This window comes from Cydia amplana, chromosome 9, assembly GCF_948474715.1.
Source record: "Cydia amplana chromosome 9, ilCydAmpl1.1, whole genome shotgun sequence".
Lineage (NCBI taxonomy): Eukaryota > Metazoa > Arthropoda > Insecta > Lepidoptera > Tortricidae > Cydia > Cydia amplana.
This window is the reverse complement of record NC_086077.1, coordinates 7417334-7444874: the sequence shown is the minus strand read 5'-3', so window position 1 is coordinate 7444874 and position 27541 is coordinate 7417334. Positions and strand designations below refer to the sequence as shown.

The following is a 27541-nucleotide window of genomic DNA, read 5'->3' as shown; positions in this document are numbered from 1 at the left end:
CGCGCTTTAGAAATTATCATTCAAAGCGAGCGCTAAAAGCTCGTATGCGGCAAAAGGCGCGCGAGCGCAACGCAGCCTTTACCGGCGGAGGTTCGATCGATTAAGATTCAAACAGACCAAACAGTAGTGGCAAGACAATCTCGCGCAGCAGTCGGCTCGCGCAGGCGCGACGCGTTCCACTCTCATGTCCAACATGAATGCAAGAACTGTTTTAATATTGTTAATTACTATTTGTAAACATGCTGATGCCCAGAAACTGGCTAAGTAAGTTCCTTTTTCGTGTATTTTGAACTTTGCTTTTCGTATGTGTTTTCAGAGTAAGTACAGCATTACCTATTTGATTTATTTCAATGCTACTTAACAAATGTAATTATTTCTTAATATTTTAAAGCATTCTGTAACTCATAAGCGTCACATAATCATAGGACATGCATCCCGTGCAATTAAATAAATGATACCTAAATTGATACCGTTTAAAATCAAAATTCTGTATTTTGATAATTTAATAACATTTAAACATTGGAATTAGTTATACAATCTTTCGCAATTACATGAAGAAATGGATTGAATTATATTAATAAGTATTTATGTATGCATAATATATACACTTGTTCTACTAATTTAAAATGTATGCATATACATAGTTTTTACCGCAAATTCAAGTGATTAACGGAAAATTCAAATAAATATTGTCGTATTATGATGGCAATATTCTAGTGTAAGGCTTACTCGTATTTTATCTCATCATGGTCTAAAATCACGTACAAATTACACAAAGTAAATTTAGAAATTCTGCAGATAAAAATAACATCTGTATCGGTAATAAAACTAAGAAACTACACACGTCCGCGGAACATGACACGAAATTTAATTGATACGGGGGTCAACCATTGACGGTACAACAATGGGCAGTATAGGCGCCCTTACCTGTGCTCATTTGACAGACCTAACCAGTATAAGTCGGGTACTGTAGGCTAACCAGTATAAGTCGGTCTTCTTGGATAAGTAGGTAGTGGTTGCGACCTGTGGACCAAATTATACTAGGCTAGGAACCAGCATAGGTGCAGATGAGTACAAAACGATTTGTGAAGAGATGTTCTAACTCCATTGCTGATTAGAGCTTTATATTTCTCACTTCCGATCATCAATTATACCGGTTAATGTCAAATTAAGTAGGAACTAAAAATCGATTCGGCTTTCAAAAGTTGGTTTCGTCGCTCGTAATAAACTTAGGCAGATAATATTAGATTTTCAGTTGTGGACATCTAGTTTTAACGTCTGATTCTGGGATACAGTTTCGTAATCAGGGGAACCGAAAGTAATCAGTAAATCAATTATAACTTTCGTTGTCCTGCACCTTAAGCTTGAGAACCCGGCAATGGGCTACGCTACTTGAACTTGAATAATCCCAGATCCAGACCAGAAAAATAATTGGTACAAATGTAGCATCGTGGTTTTCCCAAACAGATGGGTTTTGATATTTTTGGACGAAGTCTTTTCATTTTCAAATTTACGTGATATTCGCGCTACATTTTTCCTCTATATCGTACCTACCAGGAAATATACCGTATCTTACTCCGTGAGCCCACACGAGGTAAATGCGCGTTGAAGAAACCTATCTATTTCAATTAGAATAACGTAACTTCAATACATTTACGAGCGTGACTAATATCCTTATTTATCAAAATTAATCACTGTCTCAGGAGACTACATGCGCCGGCAGATAACATTTCGCCTTTGTGATGCAGAGCGGTACCAAGAATAAACTTTGTTACATGTAGCGACAATAAAATCAATGGTTTATTGTATAATCAGTAGTAGAAGTAGCTACTCGACGGTATCTGATCTGATCTGCACGTAACTTTGGTGCGGTAGGCAACTCTGCATAGAAGTTCATATTTAATATTAGCGCCCTCATGATGCGATGCCCGTGGTCTGCTTTCCGGTTTTTCCGCTATCCAGCGTTTCATAAGGCCTCACTTCTGCAGCTAACTGAGCTTATTCACTGACTTATTCATTACAAACAAGGCTGATTGGCAACCCGTCCGCAGTTATTTAGCTGAAAAAAAAGAAACTTATGAACTTGTGATCTTGTAACATGCCGTCATTTTATGCAAATTTGTTACAATGCCATACTGGTGCAATGTCCTAGCATCGTCTCCTATCCCGTTAGTCACTGGCTGGACATAATTCTGTAGGTAATAAGACCGCGAACTCACCTTGGCCTAATTAGAATCCTGTACATAGAGTAGATGAGTGGTTGATGATATTGCTCAAAAAAAAGTTTTCACAGAAACCCATTTGAAACATAGACAAATATGTAAGTTACACAGTAAGTATTTGTAGGAGAAGAAACATTTTATGCGCATGCGTGTGACCTAGGCTTACACTTGACCGTCGGGCGGTGTCTGACCATTTAATCTTGGGTCTCCTTGCGATTCCTTTTAAGTAATTGCATCTTTTAACGCAATACGTTAAAATATAATAAAATTACAATCTCTACTAATTATAAAGATATTATAAATTACGTTAAAATTAAATAAGAAGCGGACGCAAAAATATTATAAACAGAGCTTCGATTCGCACGCATTTGCTCAAAACGTTGCAATCTTCTCAACTTACCATAATCTCATTTAATGAAATAATCCAATGCTCAAGAAACTTACCATTGATATGGGTATGAGATGCGTCTTTTCAAAAGGGCTTATTTTTTCTATGAACTTTTTTCGGAAAATAGAGAAAAACATAAATTTGTACATTAGGTACAGAATAAACTTTTTTGTAAAGGATAAATCTTTATTCTGAAATAAAACTAACTGAGTCAGAAGATAAAAACCGGCCAAGTGCGAGTCGGACTCGCACACGGAGGGTTCCGCACCATCAACAAAAAATAGAGCAAAACAAGCAAAAAAATGGTCACCCATCCAAGTACTGACCCCGCCCGACGTTGCTTAACTTCGGTCAAAAATCACGTTTGTTGTATGGGAGCCCCACTTAAATCTTTTTTTTATTCTGTTTTTAGTATTTGTTGTTATAGCGGCAACAGAAATACATCATCTGTGAAAATTTCAACTGTCTAGCTATCACGGTTCGTGAGTTACAGCCTGGTGACAGACGGACGGACGGACAGCGGAGTAATAGGGTCCCGTTTTTACCCTTTGGGTACGGAACCCTAAAAAGTGCAATAGCAATATCGGCCAAGGAACACTGTGTAGGTACTCGTATGTAATGTATATGGAAGAAATAACCTAGCCCTTTTGATCCCAACTTCAATATTTGAACCTTTTTTTAGAAAACAAGAAAATACTTTAAATCTTAATAAAATGCGTAATTTTATGTTATGTGATTTATGCAATGATAGCAGAGAATAATGGAAATACCTATACCTACTTAGAATTAGCTCTTTTGCTATTTTCGTCTTTAGCTCCTCAAATATGCATACCTAGTTGTAGAGACTTAAACTAACAATATGATATACCTACCTACATATAATTTCTGTTTCGATATTTTTTAACGTTTTGTGAAATATTGTCCCATAATTTACCTATTTATTTACATATTAAAAACTTTGTCCAAATTTATATTAGTAGTTATGGCAATGGGATGCTCAGGAAAACCACAAAAGTTGTCAAATTGTATTGATATGATATAAGTAGGTAATTATTTATTGTAGTACATTCGCGCATTTTGTGTAGTTAGTCGCTAATAAAAGTAAGGCGGGTTTTGTTGATTATAATTTATAATTAATTAAGTACATCGTTATTACATTAAACGCATTTGTTTCGAATAAATCAGCCTGTCAATAATTGTATCAAGTGAGCAACAACCTTCGGAGCGGGCGTCGCGCTTTTTGCGCTGCACTAAAGAAAAGTAGCCATTCGTGACGCGCGCACTACCGATCTTATTCTACTTACTATCCGTACTATCCTATTGTACTTGCTATTGCATGAGCATGAGCGTGGTCGAATGGTCACGAGAAATGGTCGTAATCAACTGGAGAATTATTATAGGTATACGTTAGTGATGTACCGACTATGGTTTTGGCCGACTAGCCGACTAGCTGGCGCTCGGGTGGCCGATTAGTCGGCCGACTAGTCGGTTAGTCGGCCAAGTTCATGATCGTTACTTCACGATAAAGATTACATTCGTATGGCAACTGTAGTAGCTTTAATCAAGTTCGGATGCATTACTAAAACAATTTTTTTGCTCCTTGCGTCGTCGCGCTTTCAATATCAACTAAAAGATGTTCCCTGTTACTGCGACGATACACCTACATAATTACCTATACTTACATGAATTTAATATGAACACAAGCACATTTTGTACCCTAAATACGTATTTGAATAGAACGGTCATGTAACATTTGATTAATATTGCCTTTTTATTTCATTTATGTCCTGGTTTCTGTAATTAATAATAGACCGACTAATCGGCCTTTTTTGCCGACTAGTCGCCGACTAATCGCCGACTACAAATGTGGCCGGATGCCGGATAGTCGGCTTTCCCGACTAGTCGGTACATCCCTAGTATACGTAGTTTTAATGTAAGTAGATAATATTTGCCAGACAGAGACAAGAGTGCAGACAAGTTTGACGCTGGAAGGGTCTTAATCCTTTGAAATTACGCTAACCTTAAAGGCCAAGAAGCATGCATGTGCCGATACTTTTACAGCTAGGCATTTAATACACGTTTGTCCTATTAGATGAACTTGGGGGTTAGGTAGGTACTGGAGTTTGATAGTCAAAACACAAGTTTATGTAACCTCCAATATGTCTACCTTCTGTCGACATCGGTTGGTTTATTTCATGAAATTGACTTTTAGATAGAAAAATTGGTCGTGGCTTGCAATGTGAAGTGCATAAGAAGAGAACCTCCGCTTACCAGATGCTCTGACTAAAGCTACCTTTCAACCAAATTCTATTAAGCGTCATGGGAAACGACAGTCCGAGGCCAATGGGGACAAATAGTCAACAGCCAATAACACAAATCAAAATATTTAATAAACCAATTTTGTTTTGTTTTGTTTTACCTACGTTATTTTGGCCATCAAACCACCAGATTTTGTAATAAAGTACAATGTAGGTATGATACCGTCAATTTCATTATCATTGATAACATAACGTCACTTTATTATCCACTGTTTACAATATCATCGTCTTAATTATACACGGTGTCGCTTTCAGTTTGAAACAAACGAAAGCCAATGACAGAGGACCTTTAGAGCTACCGATTTGAGTGATTTGACCCTCATGTATATTCAGCGAATATTTAATAGTTTCAGAGAAATCATCGATAAATGTTCTTACTGAAACGTGCTAACTTTTGCAGCATGATTATTACATAAAGTACGAGTGTAAGTCGAATATGCCTTTATAAAAAATAATGTTCAGAAGACTAAAATCTACCTGTATTAAATATTAACCAGATCTGACTTTGACTAAACTCTGTTCTGATGGTTATCAATGTATGAGCCAAACTTTGATGATGATTTCTCCGAAACCATTTCGCTGAACATGTGGGTCAATTCAAATTGGCACCGGCAGCTGTTAGGGTCCTCTATCACTGGTCTTCGTTTGATCGGTAAGTACATACTGAACGCGTTATTCTGTAGTAGCCACTCGCAACAACCGCCGTAAGATATAATTTGTATTTCGCTAAAACAAAATGAGTACCTATCATACCAAACCAATACCTAAATACTCTACGAGATAGTTCGTTTTTACATCTTGGGTTTTATGTCGTGTGTGTCCACGTAAAAACCTCTTAACTTCCCTAGCTTATTAACTTTAATTAATTTACGTCCGTTTATTAAAAACCTCCACTTTTTTGTTTCAAGGTACCATTGCTGAATTTGCGTAGATTTTGCTATTTTATAATATGTATATAAAAAACATTTCATCTCTCTCACGAAGATAAATATAACACAAGCACTAGTACGTAATGCATACGTACAATTTGAGGCATCTTATCCTAGGATTAATTCGTACACTCGTACTAGTCGTACCCGACTCAACAGATTATCTTTTGTCAGGTCAGCTAATCTCTTAATTACGTTTTAAGCGTCGTGGTGTCTATGGGCGATGTCAAAAATGTGGTCGTTATCGCCGTGAACTTTCATATCATAATGATTATACCTTACCTATCAATACGGTGACGTCGGCTGCTGGACATGGTTTCCTTAAACTAACACATAAATATAAACCGCTCTTCGTTGTGCTTCATCGGCTTCTAGTGGATTTAATCAAGCTAGAGATTATATGTAGTATGTGAATTCTGATAAGTTAGTTAGATGTTGTCTGTAGATCATAAATATGTGCCATTTTCAACCAAAATGGCACTTATTATCGGTTGTCAATAATGCACTAAGTATTTCCTTATAGCTTCAATTTGAAATCAACTTTATTGACAACTGACAATGTGGTACGTTTTGGTTGAAAATGTCACATATAACAATCATTTTCTAAAAGTTGCTACAATACGAAACCTTGGGACTGTGCCTAACACATATATACTTATAGGTATTAGGGCTGAGTCGTTTTTGACTCTTTACATTGTTAAATGTGGTGCCCCAATGTATTTCAGGCCTGCATTATACCTATTTAGTCCAATAATTAAAAAAAAAAGTTTATGCTATTTGTAGCAAACGGGAATCGGGACTTAGCTTGGGTAATTTTGATTCACCAAGTAGTAAAAAGCCCAAGTGAGCCTTTCATGTGGTCTAGCCGCAGCTTACGTAATTTTTACGTAAGTAAAGTCATGATCCGAGTTTTCAGCAATTACCCGTCCTGATAAAACCCCCCGCTTGTGTGGTACGACACGGTCTGCTAATTCGCCGTGACCGCATATTAGCGACCGCCGCAAGTTCCGGACATGCTCTTCAATGCTTCAAGATAAATGCTTGGGGTGTTCCAAACTCTGAATTCAGTTACCTACTCAGTCTGTGAGTTTAAACTTGATCTCTGGTTACACACGGTTGTTACGGATCGCGTGGTCAAGTTATACTGTACTGTGCATGAGTTTTGTGATCTACCTAACGGGGTGATTAGTGCTAGGAACTTCCCTGTATTTCCTTATCGGAACTAACTAAAGCGGCGATAAGAAGACAGCTCACTGACTACTACAACACCTATATTATTGACTCTGTTTAAGTACTTCCTACATACCAATACAAATACAATTTTGAATTGTCTGAAAAAGATTTAAAATACAATGTTATGGAATGGAAGGTCCTATTTAGGCCTTTGGTCAACTAGAGGATAATTTGAGAAAAATAATAGAAGCGGTGAGTTACTTGAATCAACAAAATGTATGTAGGTCATAATGGGGGAGTCCCGTAAAACCTTATTGTAGCTTGTAGCCGGCGCTCTCGACAATGTTTCATTTATTATTTAGGGAATTCTACAATTATGTTATGTCCATGTACTCGTACCTATACCTATATATTACAGACAAATAATTTGACAGTTGCCTTCCCCAATACACTTATAACAAGTATTTTTAACAAAATACACGTTCTTGTTGCCGACTGCTCCTTCCTTTATATATGGTTTAAAAGTTTTAGGGATGGTTCAAGTGAGCTCAAACTAGATTTGGCAGCGGTCTTTTACCGCTTCAAGTTCCTTCGGCCAATCCGGTTTGACCATCGTACTAGCTTTTAGTATTTAGGTACAAATTGAAAATACCTGACGCTGCTCTTATAGCTCTACAGCGCCATTATATTAGTTTATTACGTGCCTAACAATAATTTTACCATCGCCTGCTTATTAGCAAGCACAAAATAATAATATATAGAATATATAAATGGTTAATGCCTTATGTAATTATCTAGTACATACAAGAGTAATAAATATGGGACACTTTATATTGAAATGTCCGTACAAATTTACCCGTTTTCTCTGTTTTTATGCGTATATAACCTAGGCAGTGTAGGCACACTTTGTTGTAACTCCCCTACCAAGTAAGCTTACCCGTTAACGCAATGCCGATACGTTTTATAATAGCAGTAATTATGGGCTATTATACCACCTAGCCTTAACCAAATCACACAGGTGGTAGGTCGGAGCACGGTCACGTAAGGTGCATGTGACTCGCTAATGCCAAACGCTATAGTGTCGTTCTTTCAAATATCAATGTACCTAATTAATGTTCTAAAGTTCTAAACGGATATTTTACACTTATTTCTTAGCACCATATATTTACGTTAAGTTGCCCTTTGGTTGACTGGTACGGAGTCTTATTTGGTATTAAGTCCGCCATTTGTACATTTTATGTAACTACCTAATGTGATTGATGACGCTGAACATGCTCGCAGGATTCATTTTATATTTGATGGTACCAACACAAGTGATTGAACTGACAGAGAGCCTATTCGACTCTTCATACCTACTGACGCGGCCACTGAAATTACATGAAAACAAAATCTGTTTTTGGACATTCTCCTTATTATATTGTTGGAAGTAAATTCATGAAATACATAGTATGAATCAAAAGAGATGAGGGCTAAATTCGAGTATAAACGGTGCATGATGGTTCTACGCGCGACTCGTGCTAATATCACTTGCAACACCCGCGACGCGAGCCCTCGGGCGCATGCGCCAAAGTCACATGACATCACACCGACCGCGCCGAAGGCTGCAGCATCGCAATTAATGCCACGAAATCTATTCATTACTTCCCTAACCACCATCTACCTGTAAGGTTCTATAAAATTGCTCTTTATGTCCTTAATAATAAAGTAGGTAAGTATATTAAAAAATATATACAAAAAATCAAATAGCGACAGAACGTTCTGTGTTTAGTAGAATTTGCTACATTTACTACCTACTTAACTAATTTTATAATCTCGTGTCGCTATCTTAAGTTCTTACAAAAATGCCTCCGGTTTAAAGCGCTCGAATCAATTACCTACAAGTTTATGAAATGAATAGATTAGTTAGGTAATTGACATTGAGATTGACAATAAAATCAGTTGTTAATGAAGTCAACTAACAGCTGCAATTGCTGCAGAGCACATGTTTGTTTCGAAAGTTTCCCATAAAATCGGCAGAGTAAGTACTTAATTGCGCAATGAGCGAGTAATTTGTTCAAATGCCACTTTGGTAATCACATTAATCTTGCTCAGTTAATTAGACGCAAAAAATTTAAAATAGGTACCTACCTAGCTACATAGTCACCTTTTAGAACATGACCCCATTGCGTTTTAGAGGAAATTATCACTTTTAGTATACCTAAACACAGTTGTTTTAAATAATCTATGTATCTACATACTATCTATTTGAAGTCATCCGGTATCCGGTTCGGTATACAGGGTGGTCCAAACCTCGACGTCCAAAAATTTTTTTTTAGATTCCTTACATCGTGGGCTATCAGAATATACCCCCATATATGTTAGCCGATTTTTCGTAGTTTTCGAGTTATGAATGTTTGAACTTTTAAATTTTAACTTTTTTGAATTTTTCTTTTTGTAACATAATCCTTTAAATAGTTTTTTTTTTAATAAATAAATTGGTTCATCCCGGAATTTCTTAACAAATTTAAAAGTTTAAAAATTCATAGCTCGAAAACTACGAAAATTCGGGTAACATACATGGGGTATATTCTGATAGCCCACGATCTGAGGAATAAAAAAAAAATTTTTGGACGTCGAGGTTTGGACCACCCTGTATACACCTTATGTACCTAATTACCTATACATACAGTTTGCTTTGCAATCTAACTCAACCAAAAAAAAATAGAAATGTTTATGCATTGCATGTTTAGCAAAGTCATTTTAAAAGCCCATTAAAAGCTAAATCTTAGAAACAAAAATTCGCAAATATTACCACGAGGACGGAAAAATAACTAGGTATTAGTAAGTATGAATATTCAACACTAAACTTAACTATGTAATTTCAATGATAGTGGCTGACGGTTATTAGATATTGTTGTGATGACTATGAAGTAACTGCATCATTAGGCTTGTCGATCGGAAGACAATATTGTGGCAATATTGACAGGCGGTCGTGGCGGCCATTCTGATGCAGATAGATGCGCGCACTATGCCGAGCTGTGCAATTCACAAAACGTTTTATGTCTTAACTACGAGCTTATTATACGTCTTTCAGTATAACTTGTCCTCAGGATCCGTTAGTTTTTACTTTTAAATGACGCATAGGTATGATTTAAAAGTATTCATTTTTGCCCAGATTTATAAGTAAAAAAAGCGGCCAAGTGCGAGTCGGACTCGCCCATGAAGGGTTCCGTATTTAGGCGATTTATGACGTATTAAAAAAAAACTACTTACTAGATCTCGTTCAAACCAATTTTCGGTGGAAGTTTGCATGGTAATGTACATCATATATTTTTTTTAGTTTTATCATTCTCTTATTTTAGAAGTTACAGGGGGGGGGGACACATTTTACCACTTTGAAAGTGTCTCTCGCGCAAACTATTCAGTTTAGAAAAAAATGATATTAGAAACCTCAATATCATTTTTGAAGACCTATCCATAGATACCCCACACGTATGGGTTTGATGAAAAAAAAAAATTTCAGTTCTAAGTATGGGGAACCCCAAAAATTTATTGTTTTTTTTTCTATTTTTGTGTGAAAATCTTAATGCGGTTCACAGAATACATCTACTTACCAAGTTTCAACAGTATAGTTCTTATAGTTTCGGAGAAAAGTGGCTGTGACATACGGACGGACAGACAGACAGACAGACAGACATGACGAATCTATAAGGGTTCCGTTTTTTGCCATTTGGCTACGGAACCCTAAAAAATAGTAGGTAAATGTTAGCAGTAACTGGCCATTTAAGAATTAACCGTTTTCACTGGCACCTAACCTTTAGCTGGTCTTGTGTTGAGCGTACGACGTACCCTATGGGTTCTAGCAACTCCAGCATGAAAGTGGTTGTGGAGTATGAGAATACGTTACGACACTACATATTCTTATGGCAACTATAAGCGCAAATTGACCACCTAATTAAATAGAAGTGCTAAGTATTATAGCTGCAGCTTTTGTAAGGTAAACTCTACGCCACCCCAGTAGGGCTGCTCCAAATATAGGAAGGATATAGGTATCCCTATTACCTACCTACTTTAACGTGGTGACCCTAATCTGAGACTAAAGCGTTCTACATCTAAACATCTAACAATTTATCACAACCCCCAGAGATAATGCTTTAGTTGAAATGAAACCTCTCTCATTCCAATAGGCAATAACAAAGCTGCCTCGTCATCGCCCAAGATACCTGCGGCAGTCGCAATCCGAATGTAACCTTGTTATATGGTGAATAAAATGGTTAAATACATGTTGTTAACTACGTCACGGGCCTCATTATACTGGCTAGCTCATACGATGCACTCTATCAATGAGGAGAAAGAACCACCGTTTTATCGACCTTTAAGTACCTATATCAAATCTCAATCTATCTCGCACTTTATGTTTTTTTAATAAAGTCCATTTATGTTCGTCAACGCTCAATTATTATACAGTCGTTTCCCTGGCTGGATACATATGATTTACATGAATGTTTAACTAACTTACGAGTAACACTTCATTTCCAAACCGATTTCCTCACCATACATCCTCAAGACCTTGCAGAGGAGGTAAATAAATAAAATATGCGAAATTGTCGCTGCACACCGGTATTTATGTAACTTTTGTTTTGTTTTAATGTTAGGTGCAGTTGACGTATTGCAAGACCGATATTCAGCTTTTTTTAAGCGATTTTAGTATTGTGTATTGAGGGTCGTAGTACTCGTAGTACGAGATGCAATTTACTAAAATATTTTTGTTTGTCTGCCTTGATCTGCCTTACTTTGCCTAATGTGTTGTGCCTGTGCCTTGGCTTGGCCGTGGTCAATTTGGTGAAGATTTGATGGGATCTACGAGGAGTCGACGGATTTAGGTACCGCACCTATACCTATTTATTTCAGTCGCATAGGTACTTAATTACCTATGTGTATCGTATCAGAGTTCTTGTAAGAATCTCACGATTATCGTGGATACTGAATTAGAACTCTGTTTAGTTACCGATAATTACTTAATAGACATGTCCTGAAACTTATTTATAATAGCGACTCGCGACTGTTAATGAGTTTGTCTGCGTGTACCTAGTCGTGCGTGACTGTCGTTGCGGTGTTGGTTGTGTTGTGGATCATCTATATTATCGCTTATTAGCGATAAGTAAACTTGATTTAAGTTGTGATATTCCTGGCTAAATTTAACTCTAACTGTACACGACCAATTATGAATATCGAATAGGTATGACAAAAAGTTAATACCTACTTATAGTATGGCTCTTCTGAGGTGAACTTTTCGCTTCGAACCTTAATCTTTCAAACAAAGGCCATTGTCTCTATTATCGCAAAACCGCTTGCTCCCGACTTAGCACGTGCCAGTACAACATTCATATTGAAAAACAACCGGTATCGTCATAGTATTAAGGTTCAAATTTAATGTCACTGATATTCTAGATATTACGTTTTGGTAGTGTAGGACGATAGACCGCCCCGAAGCGATACGGCACTCATATTATTTTGATACTTAGTGTGGTGTTAAAAATGAAACCCGGTTATTTATGATAAAGCGTTGTATATTTGTTATATAACAAAATCTAAGGTAACAATGTAAATTTTAGGTATAATCAACATTTTTTCGTGTAGGTATATAAACAGTTATACGTACTACTAGATAAAATCGTGTCATTAAAAATCAGATATAATCAATTTCTTTCTTATATTATAACCGACCTTTCTTCTGACCGTTGACACGTGACGTTTTGTTAGAAAAGCTGTACGCTTCAAAGCTCCACGTTTGCCTTATCAGTGTTTTTATTGTCACTATGCGTCGGCATCACATCAGAGGTGCTAATTTCACAGTATCGTTATTTTAAAGATAAGAAAAAATAGCAATGCTTGCAGCTGCACCTTTGTAAATTATTACATTTACCACCGCAAGCTAATAATTTAAATAAAACAATATAATAAATAACCACGTTTCATTTTTAACACCACACTAAGTATCAAAATAATATGAGCGCCGTATAGCTTCGGGCGGTTTATCGTCCTACACTACCAAAACGTAATATCTAGAATATCAGTGACATTAAATTTGAACCTTAATACTATGACGATACCGGTTGTTTTTCAATATGAATGTTGTACTGGCACGTGCTAAGTCGGGAGCAAGCGGTTTTGCGATAATAGAGACAATGGCCTTTGTTTGAAAGATTAAGGTTCGAAGCGAAAAGTTCACCTCAGAAGAGCCGTACTATACTAGAATAGATACTCGGGGCGCACAACTCAGGAGAAAATGTGCCTACTTATACAAGATTTTGTAGGACAGTTTTGGCGTGACAGGCTTTGTCTTTGCATTCATAAACCGATCTCAGAATCGATATGCAAAATCTTCAGGACTAAACACGTTCAATGTGTGGCTCTACGACACACTCTACGATATTGAATAGTGTCAAGGTGCTGACACGGAGGCTGCGCAGGTGATTAATCGTGCCGACAGTACCAATATTTATGATAACCATGGTTTGTAGGAGCGGTAAGTAAGATAATCTAGCTATCTCTGCCAAACAATGATGATGGAGGTAGTTATATAGGCACCACGCTCTTATCCGTGGTTGATTTATTGAAGGAAGGGCACACCGAATTTTCTGTCGTTTACCTATGTTAATCCGGAGCGTCGTAGAGAACATGCATTCAGCTTCAAACTTGTACAGTCAAGTGCAAAACTTACTCAAAAATTATGTCCCATAGTTCTTAATTCGCTGACATAAGAGCTATGGCCATGGGACATATTTTTAAGTAAGATGTGTGCACCCATATTTTTACACTTGACTGTACGTGTTATTCAAAGTGTACAAACCATGATAGAATCAGAATATATTTTTAATTATGTATACGTAGCAACACCACATATATATGAACTGTCACGGTGTGAATGAATTATGTGATACATATATTAATTTCGGGCAAAAAGAAAAAATCATGCATTTAAGGGTTAAGTATGATGTGTGTACCCATATTTTTACACTTGACTGTACGTGTTATTCAAAGTGTACAAACCATGATAGAATCAGAATATATTTTTAATTATGTATACGTAGCAACACCACATATTATATACGAGTATGAACTGTCACCTGTCACTGTCCACCGCTCCTTTTCAGTCGGAACTTTTACCAAAGTATTTCTGCTCCATTTTCGAATATTTATATATATTTATAATTTTTTAATTATATGGCTGTCTAATAAGCGCGAGGTTGAAATTTTTCACATAAATTTCAAGGGAAGTGCATGAAGAGAAAGCTACTTAGGTATATCACGTGAATACCCATAACTAAAGTCCATTCCCCACTTACCAAACATATTCCAAGGTTTTTAATTTAGCATTGGTAATAATTTAATAAAAATATAAATTGTTTTCCGGAATGCTCCCCATTATATCAGTAATTATGTATTGGATTGGAGGTCTTAGCGAGAAGGTAATTAATAGTTACTGAAACTTACCTACCTACCTGACCAACAAAAGCACGTGACATCGTGTCACATTATGTTTTCGGAATTGTTTACACAAACATGTAAACATTGTACATTTTGGCAATTATCTGTAATAACGTGGTACTTTTTTTACGTACTTGTTGATTTGAAACCATTTGTCATTTACAGTAGCCCCCTGCATTACCGCGGCTACATAAGTTTTTATTTTTGTTTCTGACCAGCTTAAACCCTAAAACTCTTATCAGTCGTGTCTATATGGTTACGGACAGTTATAACCTACTGAATTACTTTTAACAAATAATAAGATGTTTCCCGTTAATTTGGTTGTTTCTCCGTGACACTCGCGTTACTTTACCTAGATACCTAATGGCCTTTGTCCCCATCTACCTCCACTGTAAGTAGCTGGAGCTAAACAAGCTAGATAACCTCGCATAAACCCTGGTTTAGCAATCCCAATCCAAACACTGTTTCTAATATATTATGTATGAGTTTAATCGTCTACCCAGATATGATAAAACCTCTTTGTGGTGGTATTTGCCGACGCGACCGCAAACAATGGTGTTCTTTAAACTGAACTTAAAACTTTCAGCACGAGCCTTATCTTTTCTTTGCTTTGCGTTCGTTAAGTGACGAGAATTGCTAAGAAAGGTTTATTAATCCGAATTTAATACATCGGTTTAATTTAAATTGAGGATCTGTGATCTATGGTATTTTAATTGATTATGAAAGTAGCCAAATATTATTGCTTAATATAAAACTAGCGACCCGCCCCGGCTTCGCACGGGTTAACAAATTATACACAAACATTCCTCTTGAATCACTCATCTATTAAAAAAAACCGCATCGAAATCCGTTGCGTAGTTTTAAAGATCTAAGCATACATACAGACAGACAGCCAGCGGGAAGCGACTTTGTTTTATACTATGTAGTGATTCATTAGACATATGTAATTAGTGGTTTGTGATCATTCATGATGCAGATAAAATTAACTATGCGTCAGTTTTCTTCATTAAATAATACAACTCGTTGACATTAAATAAGACAGAGTTATTATAATGACGCAATAAGTATACCTACCCAGGGCCGGATTAACCCTAAGGCAGAGTAGGCAACTGCCTATGGGCCCCGCCTCGGGTAGGAGGCCCCGGCGGCCCCGAGCTCGTAAAAAAAATATTTGTTCCAAATAGCCAAAATTCATTAAAAAAAATATGGTAGGTATATACCTACTCATACCTAATGTCCAATATCAGTTTCTCAGACACAGAAATATTACATGATTATGAAACTAAATTATGTTATTTTATAGCTTTTAAAGTCTGTAATGTCGATCGAGCTCGAATTTCAGGTTCTCGAGGGCCTAAAACCTCACCAATGGAAAGTCAGTAATGTGGAGATTGCTGAGCTCGACCTTCAGCCTCACTTTTTACCTCAATTTTTGGTTTGTCTTCCAAATTTCCTCTTCTTCAGTTTAGTCTTTGGCCTCGCTGCGCCAAGCTCGGCCTGTGGCCTCGCTTTCTAATACAATGGATATTGGTTGGCGTCTGTGCTCTAGCTGAGCTTATCCTGAAACACGGCTTTGACCTCGCATGAAGCCACGCTTCACTGGGGAACTTCGGATTTTCAGGCCCGGACCGGCCTTTTTAACACGCTTTCACAAAAACCTACATGCTAGTTTGACTGGTGAATGAAGTGTCATGTAAAAATGGAAAGTCTATATTATTAGGTTAATTTTAATCATGTGGCTCGGCGTATGGTCTTATGGTCGGACAATCGCTGTTCAGCCTGGCAAAATATTTAATTATTTAATTTACCGATTGAGAAAAAAAGGGCTCACCCCACACTTGACGCAAAAAGGAATTGGCAAAAACTGATAGAAAAAAGCTTTATGTCCACGCAAGAGCGAAAACGACATCGCTCGTCATGTTCGGATGCCTCAACTGACACCTGAAGGTTGAAATTAAAATCGCAAACTTACATCCTTGTACAACTGAACATTATGTATGTAGAATTTACTGTAATGTAAGGGGGCCCGAGCATTGCACTGCCTAGGGGCCCCGACATGCTTAATCCGGCCCTGTACCTACCGTGTAGGTACCACAACTATTATTTTCTTTGAATCTCGTCTCTTATCGATAAACTTAATTATAGTATTTATTTGAAATGGCTTTTGCTATAATACACGTCATGTGATACTTTAATCGGTAATAATTTAATTTTCTGACCAAATGAAGAAAAATAATATTACTTTTTAGGGTTCCGTACCCAAAGGGTAAAAACGGGACCCTATTACTAAGACTCCGCTGTTCGTCCGTCCGTCCGTCCGTCTGTCACCAGGCTGTATCTCACGAACCGTGATAGCTAGACAGTTGAAATTTTCACAGATGACGTATTTCTGTTGCCGCTATAACAACAAATACTAAAAACAGAATAAAATAAAGATTTAAGTGGGGCTCCCATACAACAAACGCGATTTTTGACCGAAGTTAAGCAACGTCGGGCGGAGTCAGTACTTGGATGGGTGACCGTTTTTTTGCTTGTTTTCTCTATTTTTTGATGATGGTGCGGAACCCTCCGTGCGCGAGTCCGACTCGCACTTGGCCGGTTTTTTTCAGTAGGTAAGTATTTGGGTCGCCTTAAGAATTTGTTATATTCATCTGGACTCTGGAGCTTGAACGGGATATTTGAAAGAATTATGTGTTGTACAAGGACATCCTTTATATTATCTTCGCTATACCAGGCTATAATCCGCGATCTCGTCGCTTTGCAACAGGTAGCTAAAAGTACATCCGTTCGGCCCCAATTTTGGGGAAAGCCGCGCGTGGCGCTGTCGCCACCTAGCGGCCATATAGTCTGTGCTGATCGTAACAGACGCGTTTTGTTAGAGAGTGAGTCTTCTGTACTTAGTACTATTATTTATTCTGTGGCTATACTTAATTCAACCACTACACTTGGTAAAGTGTCCAGCATGCGACCTACTTGATTGCAATACAAATTAAATATGAGCTTGTAAGAGCAGGGAAGGTAAGTTTGTACAATGGTGTAAGTACAGCACACTTCACCTCTCTAATGTGTACGTAGCGGGCCGCTTAGGCTTAATCTTAAAACAAATCTTAGCGAATTGGTTCATAATATTATCAGCCACAGTAAATATTAGCATTTTTGTCGTCAGCGGCTCCCACCGCGACCTTGGGTACCACGAATCCATATACCTATTAACCACAATAGCGAAGCACCGATACCTACCTACCTATTTGCAATATTCGCTCAAGGGGCCTCACTTTAAGATGAAAGGGGATTCGACGACCGCTTCTCCATACAAACGGTCTTCCTCACTCTTGAAAGATTTTAACGCAATATGAACCATGCCCGCTCGTTGTTTTTTTTTTCGATTTTTTTATGGAAATTGTTCCTCGCTCCCAACTCTTATAAAATTTAAAAAAATCGAGATAGTGTAACTAAGGGGCATAGCTATGGTTAATATTTAATAAAGAGTGTAAGAATATTTCCCAATAATCCCATAACAAATATGAAAAATTTAAATTATTTATTTTCGGATTCCGTAGATCCATAGAACAAGACACTTATAGAACTACATTAGTAAAACTACCTATTATAATGTCAAAATCTCCTATCCTCTCAAGGTAAATGTCCTAGCGTTTTACAGCGTAGTTCCAATAGTTGACAGGCCGTTGTCACCTCTACAGCTTTGGATTATGTTTGAAGTTGGCAACTATTGGGACAAACTCCCACTGGAACACTCACGATTTGAGAACTTTATGGCAATTAAATAATTGTTTAACTTAGTGATAGGTAATAAATTGTTAAGAAAAATTATGGCCCCATAACCTGTATATCCATATCTAATAGTCTAGATAGTTTTCGGTACACCTGTAAATTAAGCTTAGGTACATGGAAAGAGTATGGGAATATTAATCCTTTAAAATGCAATATTGCGATACACTAAAATGATCACACTAAAGTTTAAGGCGCGAAAAACGTGTTCATGCAAACCTTACTGTAATATTATAAATGCTAAGTATCTATTTGTTAGTCAAATCTCTGCAACCGTGTACATTCGTGATAAAGCATACTCGTACTTAGATAAATAAATATGAGTAACACCAAGTATGATAATGCACGCAGGGATTTCTGTGTAAATCCGAATCGCTCTACCAACTACTTAATTCAAACACAATGTTATTTTAACCTGTAAACGGTATAAGGTAAACGTCTTAGTGTTTGACTGCCTCATTCCAGTGCATATTAGTTTGTCGAGTTCTTTGTTTGGAAATAATATTCAAGATGGCAACTATTGGGAAAGTTTATGCACTGATGAGACATTTAGGTACGTTATTAAGGAAAAATAACAAAAATGTGTTATTACCTGATTACAGAACCCTTGAGGGGCGAGTCCGACTCGCACTTGGCCAGCTTTTACATAGGTATATTATGCAGTTATTACAGTTGCAGGGAGAGTTTACCTAAATTTGAATTTTCTTAATTTCATTTCTACACATGTAGAAAATATTATTTTATTAGGTACCTCATGAGCGGTAAATCTATGTATAGAATAGAAATAGAATAGAATCCTTTAGGGATCATCGTATGTTCACGGAAACGCACGAAGGTATTATGTAGGCTATTTCAGCCAATCTCAGTACAGAATTAAGTAATATTACGAAATCTTCCAGCTGTTCGTAGGTCCTACAATGACTCGTCATAATTGTCCAGTGGAAAATTTAACCCCCCAAGACAATTAATAATGTATGACTTGCTTTTAGTGCTTATTTTATTAATGACTTACGACTGGGTAACTGGAAACTTAGACCTAAGTACCTACCTTTTTGTGTCTCTCAGACAGTGCTTCACCGTACTTATCTGCGGTCTGGGTCTTCCTTAGTCATAGTCACAATTCTAAGCGGTAAAGATGATGCATGTTACATTAAACGCTGCTTAAGAAGTGAACGACCGTTTCTAAATTCAAACTAGTCCCCATCTTCCTCCATGGATATTGACATTATGGAAAATCTTTTTTCACCACACCAAAGTTGCATTTTATTCACATGTGAGGCAAAGGAATCAAATGCACAGTTTGAGTTGTTTTTTTTTTATGTTTGCTGGTAGAATTGACTTTTAAATGATGATTTTGAATGATAAATAGTTCCATTTTGAATCCATTTGCTTTGACTTAGTTTGATATTTTACAGTTAGTATTTTCCTTGTATTGGGTGTGGTGAAAAATGTTGTGTTTCACTCGGTGGCAACCCAAACTATTTACTAAAAACTTGATATTTCTTATAGCAGCCCGGCGCCGGCGCCGGTGGAATGCCCATCGCTGGAGAACGGCGACAGTTACACGCAGTCAGAGTTCCTGTCACGGCTAGCGCACGAGTGCCGCTACGACCGCCTGCTGCTGCCCACTTACCAGACGCCTACCGACGTGGTGTACGTGCACGCCAGCGCCTACGTCTACTTCATCCAGCCCGCGGAGGCGCATGATTTGGTATGTAGCGCCAGAGTCAGGCTAAGCGTACACTTAGCCTTACAACCGTTCCTTCCATTATTTCCTGCCTACCTACAAGTTACTCGCAGTTTTAGTGATGCCAGTTGCGGCAAGAGCACGAGTGCCGCTACGACCGCCTATTAACGGACTTAGGGAAATTTAACGGAAGTTAATGAGTCCGTTAAGACTTTTTGAAGTTAACTTAAAAGTGAATCCGTTAATGGAAATGTTAATAAATACTATATACGTTAATTAACGATTAACTGATAATCGAGTTAATGCCCAGCTATGCATATACCTACCTATTAATCACTATCACTAAAGTCTATTTTTTTATTCGGTAGACTGAAATGACATTTCATAGTATGAAGATCATGTGTCATTTCATACTATGAAATGTCATTTTAGTCTACCGAATAAAAAAATATACATAGTGTCCCTATGTATGCTTAGATCTTTAAAACTAACGCAACGGATTTTGATGCGGTTTTTTTTAAATGAATAGAGTGATTCAAAATGAAGGTTTATGTATAATTTGTTAACCCGTGCGAAGACGGGCGGATCGCTAGTATACATATAATAGCGAAACATCTTTTTTCAGAACTTCAAGTTGCATTTCCTCCTGCAACTAAGATGGACCGATGCTCGGCTTGCCTACGCTCTTTACTCCCCTGAGCGCACTAGAATCATCGGCGAAAACGACCTGCGGCAGCGTATATGGGTCCCCCACCTGTACATGTCCAACGAGCAGTCATCCAGCCTCATGGGGACGGACAGCAAGGATGTGCTGATCTCCATAGCACCTGATGGGGAGGTGCTGTTCAGCAGACGCATGCAAGCCGTACTCTATTGCTGGATGAACCTGCAGAAGTTCCCGTTTGACGACCAAACTTGTTCGATGAATCTCGAAAGCTGTGAGTATCGAGTACCTATACAGTTCATGCTTTGTCCATGTTGATGTCCTTCAATTACGGGAAAGATAAATAATTAATTATAAAACTTAACATTTTTGTATGGCCCTATACAGTATAGTCGTAGGTAACATCTTACTTGTATTTAATGACCACTTTTGATTGATTTTTTTATGTAGGTGTATACCTGTATAAGTACCTACGTAGTACGTAGCAGGGACGTAGTGACTTGCATTATGCTTGCCATTATATTTTCAGGGAAATACAACGCCTCAAGTTTGCGCATCATGTGGGAAAGAGACAACCCCGTGCACCTCTCGTCTGAACTGCATCTCACGGAGTACTCGCTCATTGACTACTGGACCAATGAATCGGTCGTCCGAGGCGATATTGTAAATATGCGGCTGGGGGGAGGTAGATGTAATGTCCTTTATTTACGTTTGTGGCGTCTTTACAGGGTGTTGTTACGCCTAGATGATACCTGCCTACACATGCCATGACGAGTAGTTGGGTTTTGAGTACCTTCCCAGGAGTGTGTAATGTAGGCAGAATAATCATCAATCGTACAGGTTATGAACGACACCTTCAGCTTTTTATTTATTTTATTTAAAATTTTAAATCGGCCAACAAGGCCCATATTACAAATACCTTACAGACTAACATATATATGCATTTTATAAACTTATTTATGATAAATATACCTACTCCTGATACTTTAACTTGTTCCTAACAGTCTTTTCAATTTTAGCTGGAAACTACAGTGCCCTGAAGTTCACGTTTAAACTGGGTCGAGAAGTGGGCTATTACCTGATGGACTATTTCATTCCCTCCATGATGATCGTCGCTATGTCATGGGTCACCTTCTGGTTGCAGGCTGACGCCTCGGCTCCTAGGATAACATTAGGTAAAGTATCATAAAATTCAAAAATAGGTGCACAACTTTTCGAATTATTATAAAATAAATAGTGTGATTGAAAACCTAATTAAGGCTGCAATGAAAGCATTGCTGTTAATAACATGTCCCTTCAGCGAATGAGCTTATGTGTACTACATTAAACCCCCGGCTTCTCAATCCCCCTGGACAGGGGACAAATCTGACTTCTCTCAACCATCTCTGAAACTTTTTACAACTCGGACTAGGTACTTTTAATCCAGACGCACACCGATCGAAGGAAACCCTATTATCCAATCATATTTACACTTACACTAGACACACAATTAATTACTCATCTTGTCTTTCTTTTGTCTCTCTTATAAACTCTTCAGGTACATTTAACTTTAACACATTCATTGCCACCCAGCCAAACAAGACATCCGCGCCAGGCCACAAAAATTTCGTCATATAAAGCTGTAGTAGCACGCTCTCGACTATCGGGTCGTCCGGCCTGGGAACGTAATCGTAAAATACCCGATAGTCGGGTTTTCGGCACTGAATGTGTTAAAATGGTTTTGTTATATAATTTCCAGGCACCAGCACGATGCTGTCGTTCATCACGTTGGCCTCCTCGCAGGCCAAAACGCTGCCAAAGGTGTCCTACATCAAGGCCAGTGAAATTTGGTTCCTGGGCTGCATCGGTTTCATATTCTCCGCCCTAGTGGAGTTTGCATTTGTTAACACTATTTGGCGAAGAAAGTAAGTTGCCTTAAAAATCCACACAATTTTAAATAAATTTTCAATTTTCTTATTGTTTTGGAAGGTTAACACTCTTGTGCACATGAAGCTTTTACCAGCTTTTTGTTAGTTTTTCAACTTTTTAAAATTACAACAAAAATAAAGATATCTAATAGTTATTGATATAGTTTTAAAATAGGCAAGTCGGTAGGTATCGACTTCTATATGGACACCCTCCGGAGCTACCTAAAATAAACGACTTGGTTTAATATTACATCTCAAAACTTTTTTGTAGTAGAAGATCTGCGTTGCGAGACTTTCATCTTTTTACAGTTTTTACATTATATACGTAATGTTTTCTACGGGATTTTATTTGACTAGCCGTTTGTATCGACAGTAGGTATCTCAGGGCCAAAACGAATCTAGTCAGGCTTGTAAATTATGTAAATCTTACCTACCTTTATTTAATATCATATTCGTCTAACAGGAAAGTAGTAAACCTGAAGAAAGTGAATAGTAAATACATTCTGAAGAGCACGCTAACGCCCCGCCTAGCTCGCAAGGAGCTCCAGAAGGAGCTGCAGTGCTCGCCGCAGCTCACCAAGTCGCGCTCCTTGTCGTCGCTGCAGCGGGAGACCAGCGCCGACCCCGCCGGCCCTGGATTCAATAACTACCTCACAGTACATGTAAGTACCTACACCTATTATAAGATGTATCTACATCAGATATCGACCTATAAAAGTGTCATTCTATGGGACTTAATTGCTAACTATGTAAACAAACCGCCATATTAAAATTGTCTCTGAATGTCAATTTACTAGTGACTTTTGTTTACATAGTAAGCAAGTTCCATAGAATGACACTATACCTGTAGGTACGTACCTGTACCTGTACCTGTGTGCGTGTATGTTACCTGTAGTCAATTAGCATATTATCAAGTCACGCTCTTATTTGTCGCTGCAGCAGGGGAAACCAGCGCCGACCCTGCGAGCTATATAATAACTACGTCACTGTTCATGTTAGTCTTTCCGCAGTGACCGCAGTTTTCCCAGTAAGCAAAGGAAAAGGGCGGTCACGGTGGAAATACCTCTAACCTTTTATTTACCTGCGATTGTACAGTCGCCATCAGATATATCGGAGCGGCCATCATGTTCACAACAACAACGTCTATCTGAACAAGCACTCTAACGTTTTGATAATAGAGGCGAGATACTCGTATCGATATACGTACAGCGGCCATCATGTACACAACACAATATCTGAACAAGCACTCTAACGTCTTGACAATAGAAACGTGCTCAGATATTTGTGAGCACCTTGGCCGCTCCGATATATCTTATGGCGACTGTATCTAGAGTTGATGCAGCTACTCCTTTGGGTGCACTGGCTCCATTTTACCTTAGGGATGAAATAGTAATTTGGTAAATTTGTTTGAAAATAATCAGTTAAAATATATAAATGCTGACTGATTGTACGGAATCAATTGAGTCTAATCATATTTTTTGTTCATTTTCACGCGTCACTGGAGTTAAGATTAAGCAAGGTGAAGTACATTTCATTCAGATTTGTAGATTTAGTTTGACCCAGTAATCGCTCTTAAAGTAAGAACATAAGTACCCTATACTTTATACGATGGCAGATTTGGTCGCATGCACAAAGAAATTCGTCCTTGAGACATTTGCATCTTTTTCAATTCCATACATACAAAACGAGTACGATAGATAAAAAACGCAATAGTTTTTAAAGAAATGGATTTAGTTTCGTTAATTAGTTTGGCTAAGTACTTGATTGTAAATGTTGTAGTGGTTCAAGGTTTCCACCTTTTGGCGTTTTTTACAATAGGTAAAACCGAACAGGAAAGTTCTAATAGCTACAATTTAATAACATACTCGTAAGAGTCGTAAGGTCAGGGGGGGGGGGGGGGGGGGTTAATGGACATATGCAACTTTATGTTTCTCTGCATAGCTTAAGCCGTTTAGACCTAATCAGTAAGTATACACCTTTAGACGCATAAAACCACAAACGCGAATCACCAACTCTACGCAAAAAACCACTTAAGCGAAACACCAACTACGCAAAACACCAACTACGCATAACGCCAACATGAAATTACGCAAAACACAAATCACGCTAAATACCATGTATGCGGAATACCACCTATCACAGTACGCGAAATGCCAACTAACACGATACGCGAAATACCAACTAGATGCATGTCCGCCTTGCCGTCTGTAGACTACAGTTTCAAAATAAGTCGGCCGTTTTGGAAACCATAGGTTCGAAATCTTATGTATTAAAACTATAGACAAGTAGGTCCTTATAAAATGAAACCTCTTTAGATAACGAATGGCTGTTGTTGATGAAAGGTATTATACTTCGATTGTAAATATTATATTTTACAAGTTCCAGTTGGTATTTCGCGTTTGTGGTATTGTAAGTGTTTGGTATATTGCGTAATAAATAAAATCGCCAAACACCACAACACGTCAGGTTGGTATTTCGCGTTTGTGGTATTATGCGTAGTTGGCGTTTTGCGTAATATTTTTTAGAAGTCCGCAAAATACCAAAAAACCTGGGATTGGTATTTCGCGTTTGTGGTTATATGCGTCTAAAGGAGTATACAAAGTACCGATAATTGTCCACAGACGATTAAGCTAACATTTTATCGATATCCGGCCCGACACCCCGAATCCCATCAGCATTAATAAGAATTTTACGAGCTTCTGATTTTATTGATTTGGATATCGGATGGTCAAATGAGACAAAGTGGAAAGGATATATGCCTACTTGTGTAGGTATCGGCACATCTTTCCCATGATCAACTACGATGCTGATGGGCGATGTCTTATTGGATAATATATAGATAGATAAATAGAATACCTACTCTTTATTGGACTCTTCAAAACAGAAACGGTTGCAGAGAAACACAATTGACTATAAATATAGAATAGAGGCAGACAACAGGGAGTCTTATCGCTAAAACGCGATCTCTCCCAGACAACCTTTGGGTGGCAGATTATGTTAAAGGGTTTTTAGAGAAAGCGTAGAATGTTAATGTGCTCTTAAAAAATAACCGCATCGACATCGACCCGATAAAATACCTATGTTAAAAAAATATATTACACCATGCAAGAAATAAAGAACCAAAAGATTAATAGAGAAATGTAGACAGCAATTATTTTCAGACACAATTTCTATTTTAAAACCCGTACAAAACTATAAAGTGTAGGTAATTTGATTGTGACGTCACATGCTAGTGTTTCATATAAATTTCATACTAGCAAAATCGTTTTGATAGTTCGAAAAAAGAAACTGATCTGATTAGTAGTCAAATACCCTGTACTGTGGTTAGGTGTACCAACTGTGTGCACATCTAACTCAACATTTCCCTCGTTTCCAGAGTTTCCCCTCCGCCCTGAACTTGCCGACGATCACGACGCAGAGCTACGACGAGCTGACGGGCGGCGCGCCGCCGAGCGACGGGTCCGACGAGCCCAAGCACACCTGGACCACCATGACCCCGCAGCAGATCGCCACGTGGATCGACAAGCGATCTAGGGTCCTCTTCCCCTTGCTCTTCTTGGCGTTCAATATTCTTTATTGGACGTTCGTGTATTGCCTTTGAATTTGGTAATTTTGGGCCCTGTTATTGGCACAAGCGATTTTCGCCTTTACAGATTTAATGTGAGAGTCACACGATGGTGACACAGTTTTTTAATAGATAAGAAACGGGTTAGAACTCGAATATAGACGGGCGTTTTCTAAAATAAATATTGAAAACCTGATTCTTTCAAAACTGGACGTTCTTGAGCTCATTCTACTCAGAATCGACAGCATTCTCCATCCCGCCATTAAAAAAAGATGTCCCAAAATGTCCATTCCAGTCACGTTTTAGTATGAAAAAATTTTTCACTTGTATGTGCGTGACGTAGTGGAACGTACATTTTTCATACAAATTTTTGGGACATTTTATTTTATCATCAGAATTGAATATGCTAGTGATTCCGAGTTGAAAGAATCCAAAAACACCAGGATCTGCGAGAATCAGGTTTTCGATATTTATTTTAGAAAACGCCCAGACACGACAAAATATCTACCGATGAGTGCTATCTCGCGATAGTTCTATCTATATCTAGTCTTGACACACAGCAGTACCCCAAAAGAGCTATTTATGAATGAACGCAGGAATAGCCCGGTACCGTTTAATAGGTAATTAAATTAACGTAAATCGTAGGTAATCAATATTTTCGGGAAGAATATTTTGTGTTCATGATATATGATATCGTGATATAAACAAGCATCATTTATTCGTAAATATAATCAATACGTAAACTTAATAAGCCTAAAATGTAACAAGAACATTTCACCCAAAACGCAGAGTTTTGTACTGGTTCCTAAGTTGTTGTATAAAATAAACAAAGTCGTGAAGCAAATTCTTACTTATAACGATTCTATTGGCTTATGACTCTGTTATTAGAGTTACAACTTTGTATTCACTGCTATTAACTATGAGGTTGTTTATCATAGAATATATTTTAATAAAGATACTACAAGAAAAAAGTATCAAAGGAGTTAAATGATAATGTTATGGCCATATAATGTATACCCAAAGATTTGTTGTTCCTTATGTTTCACAAATTTAGAACCCTTGCCCAGTAGATTAGGTTAATTATATTTAACAACGTACCTAACAGGTATTTGTGATTGTATTATATTGCGAAAACGGTAACATTTTAAACGTTCTCACATTAACGTACCTAACATAAAACAAAGTTGAATGTGATTTTAATGTCAAGGTAACAAAGAGCAGCATAGTTTATTTATCTGGGGTAAGAGAAACACTAGCGTAGTTTCTAATTTTTGTCACTGCATTAACATTTTCATTTTAATTAATGTTCACAGAAATCATTACCTACAATTGTGCTCTTGCCCTGGTATATCCGGCAAGTTAAGCAGAGGACAAAATGCATTTTAATAGAAATGGAAATGACTAGTCTATAAACACTTACCTGTCTGTA

The 27541-nt window shown here is 37.7% G+C and overlaps 1 protein-coding gene across 2 annotated transcripts; it reads left to right on the top strand.

Annotated features, from left to right (window-relative positions):
- Window positions 1-50: 50 nt before the first annotated feature.
- LOC134651026 (pH-sensitive chloride channel 2-like) lies at window positions 51-26157 on the top strand. Of its 2 annotated transcripts, none has more exons than XM_063506003.1 (8): window positions 51-264; window positions 19802-20000; window positions 20602-20914; window positions 21170-21325; window positions 21660-21815; window positions 22379-22544; window positions 23011-23209; window positions 25924-26157. In XM_063506003.1, exons 1-8 carry the CDS (start codon window positions 185-187, stop codon window positions 26146-26148), a joined length of 1494 nt encoding a protein of 497 aa, XP_063362073.1. In that variant the 5' UTR covers window positions 51-184; the 3' UTR covers window positions 26149-26157. The 2 variants fall into 2 exon arrangements, with proteins under 2 accessions (XP_063362073.1, XP_063362072.1); XM_063506002.1 differs by having other exon boundaries at window positions 21170-21331.
- The last annotated feature ends 1384 nt before the right edge of the window (window positions 26158-27541 follow it).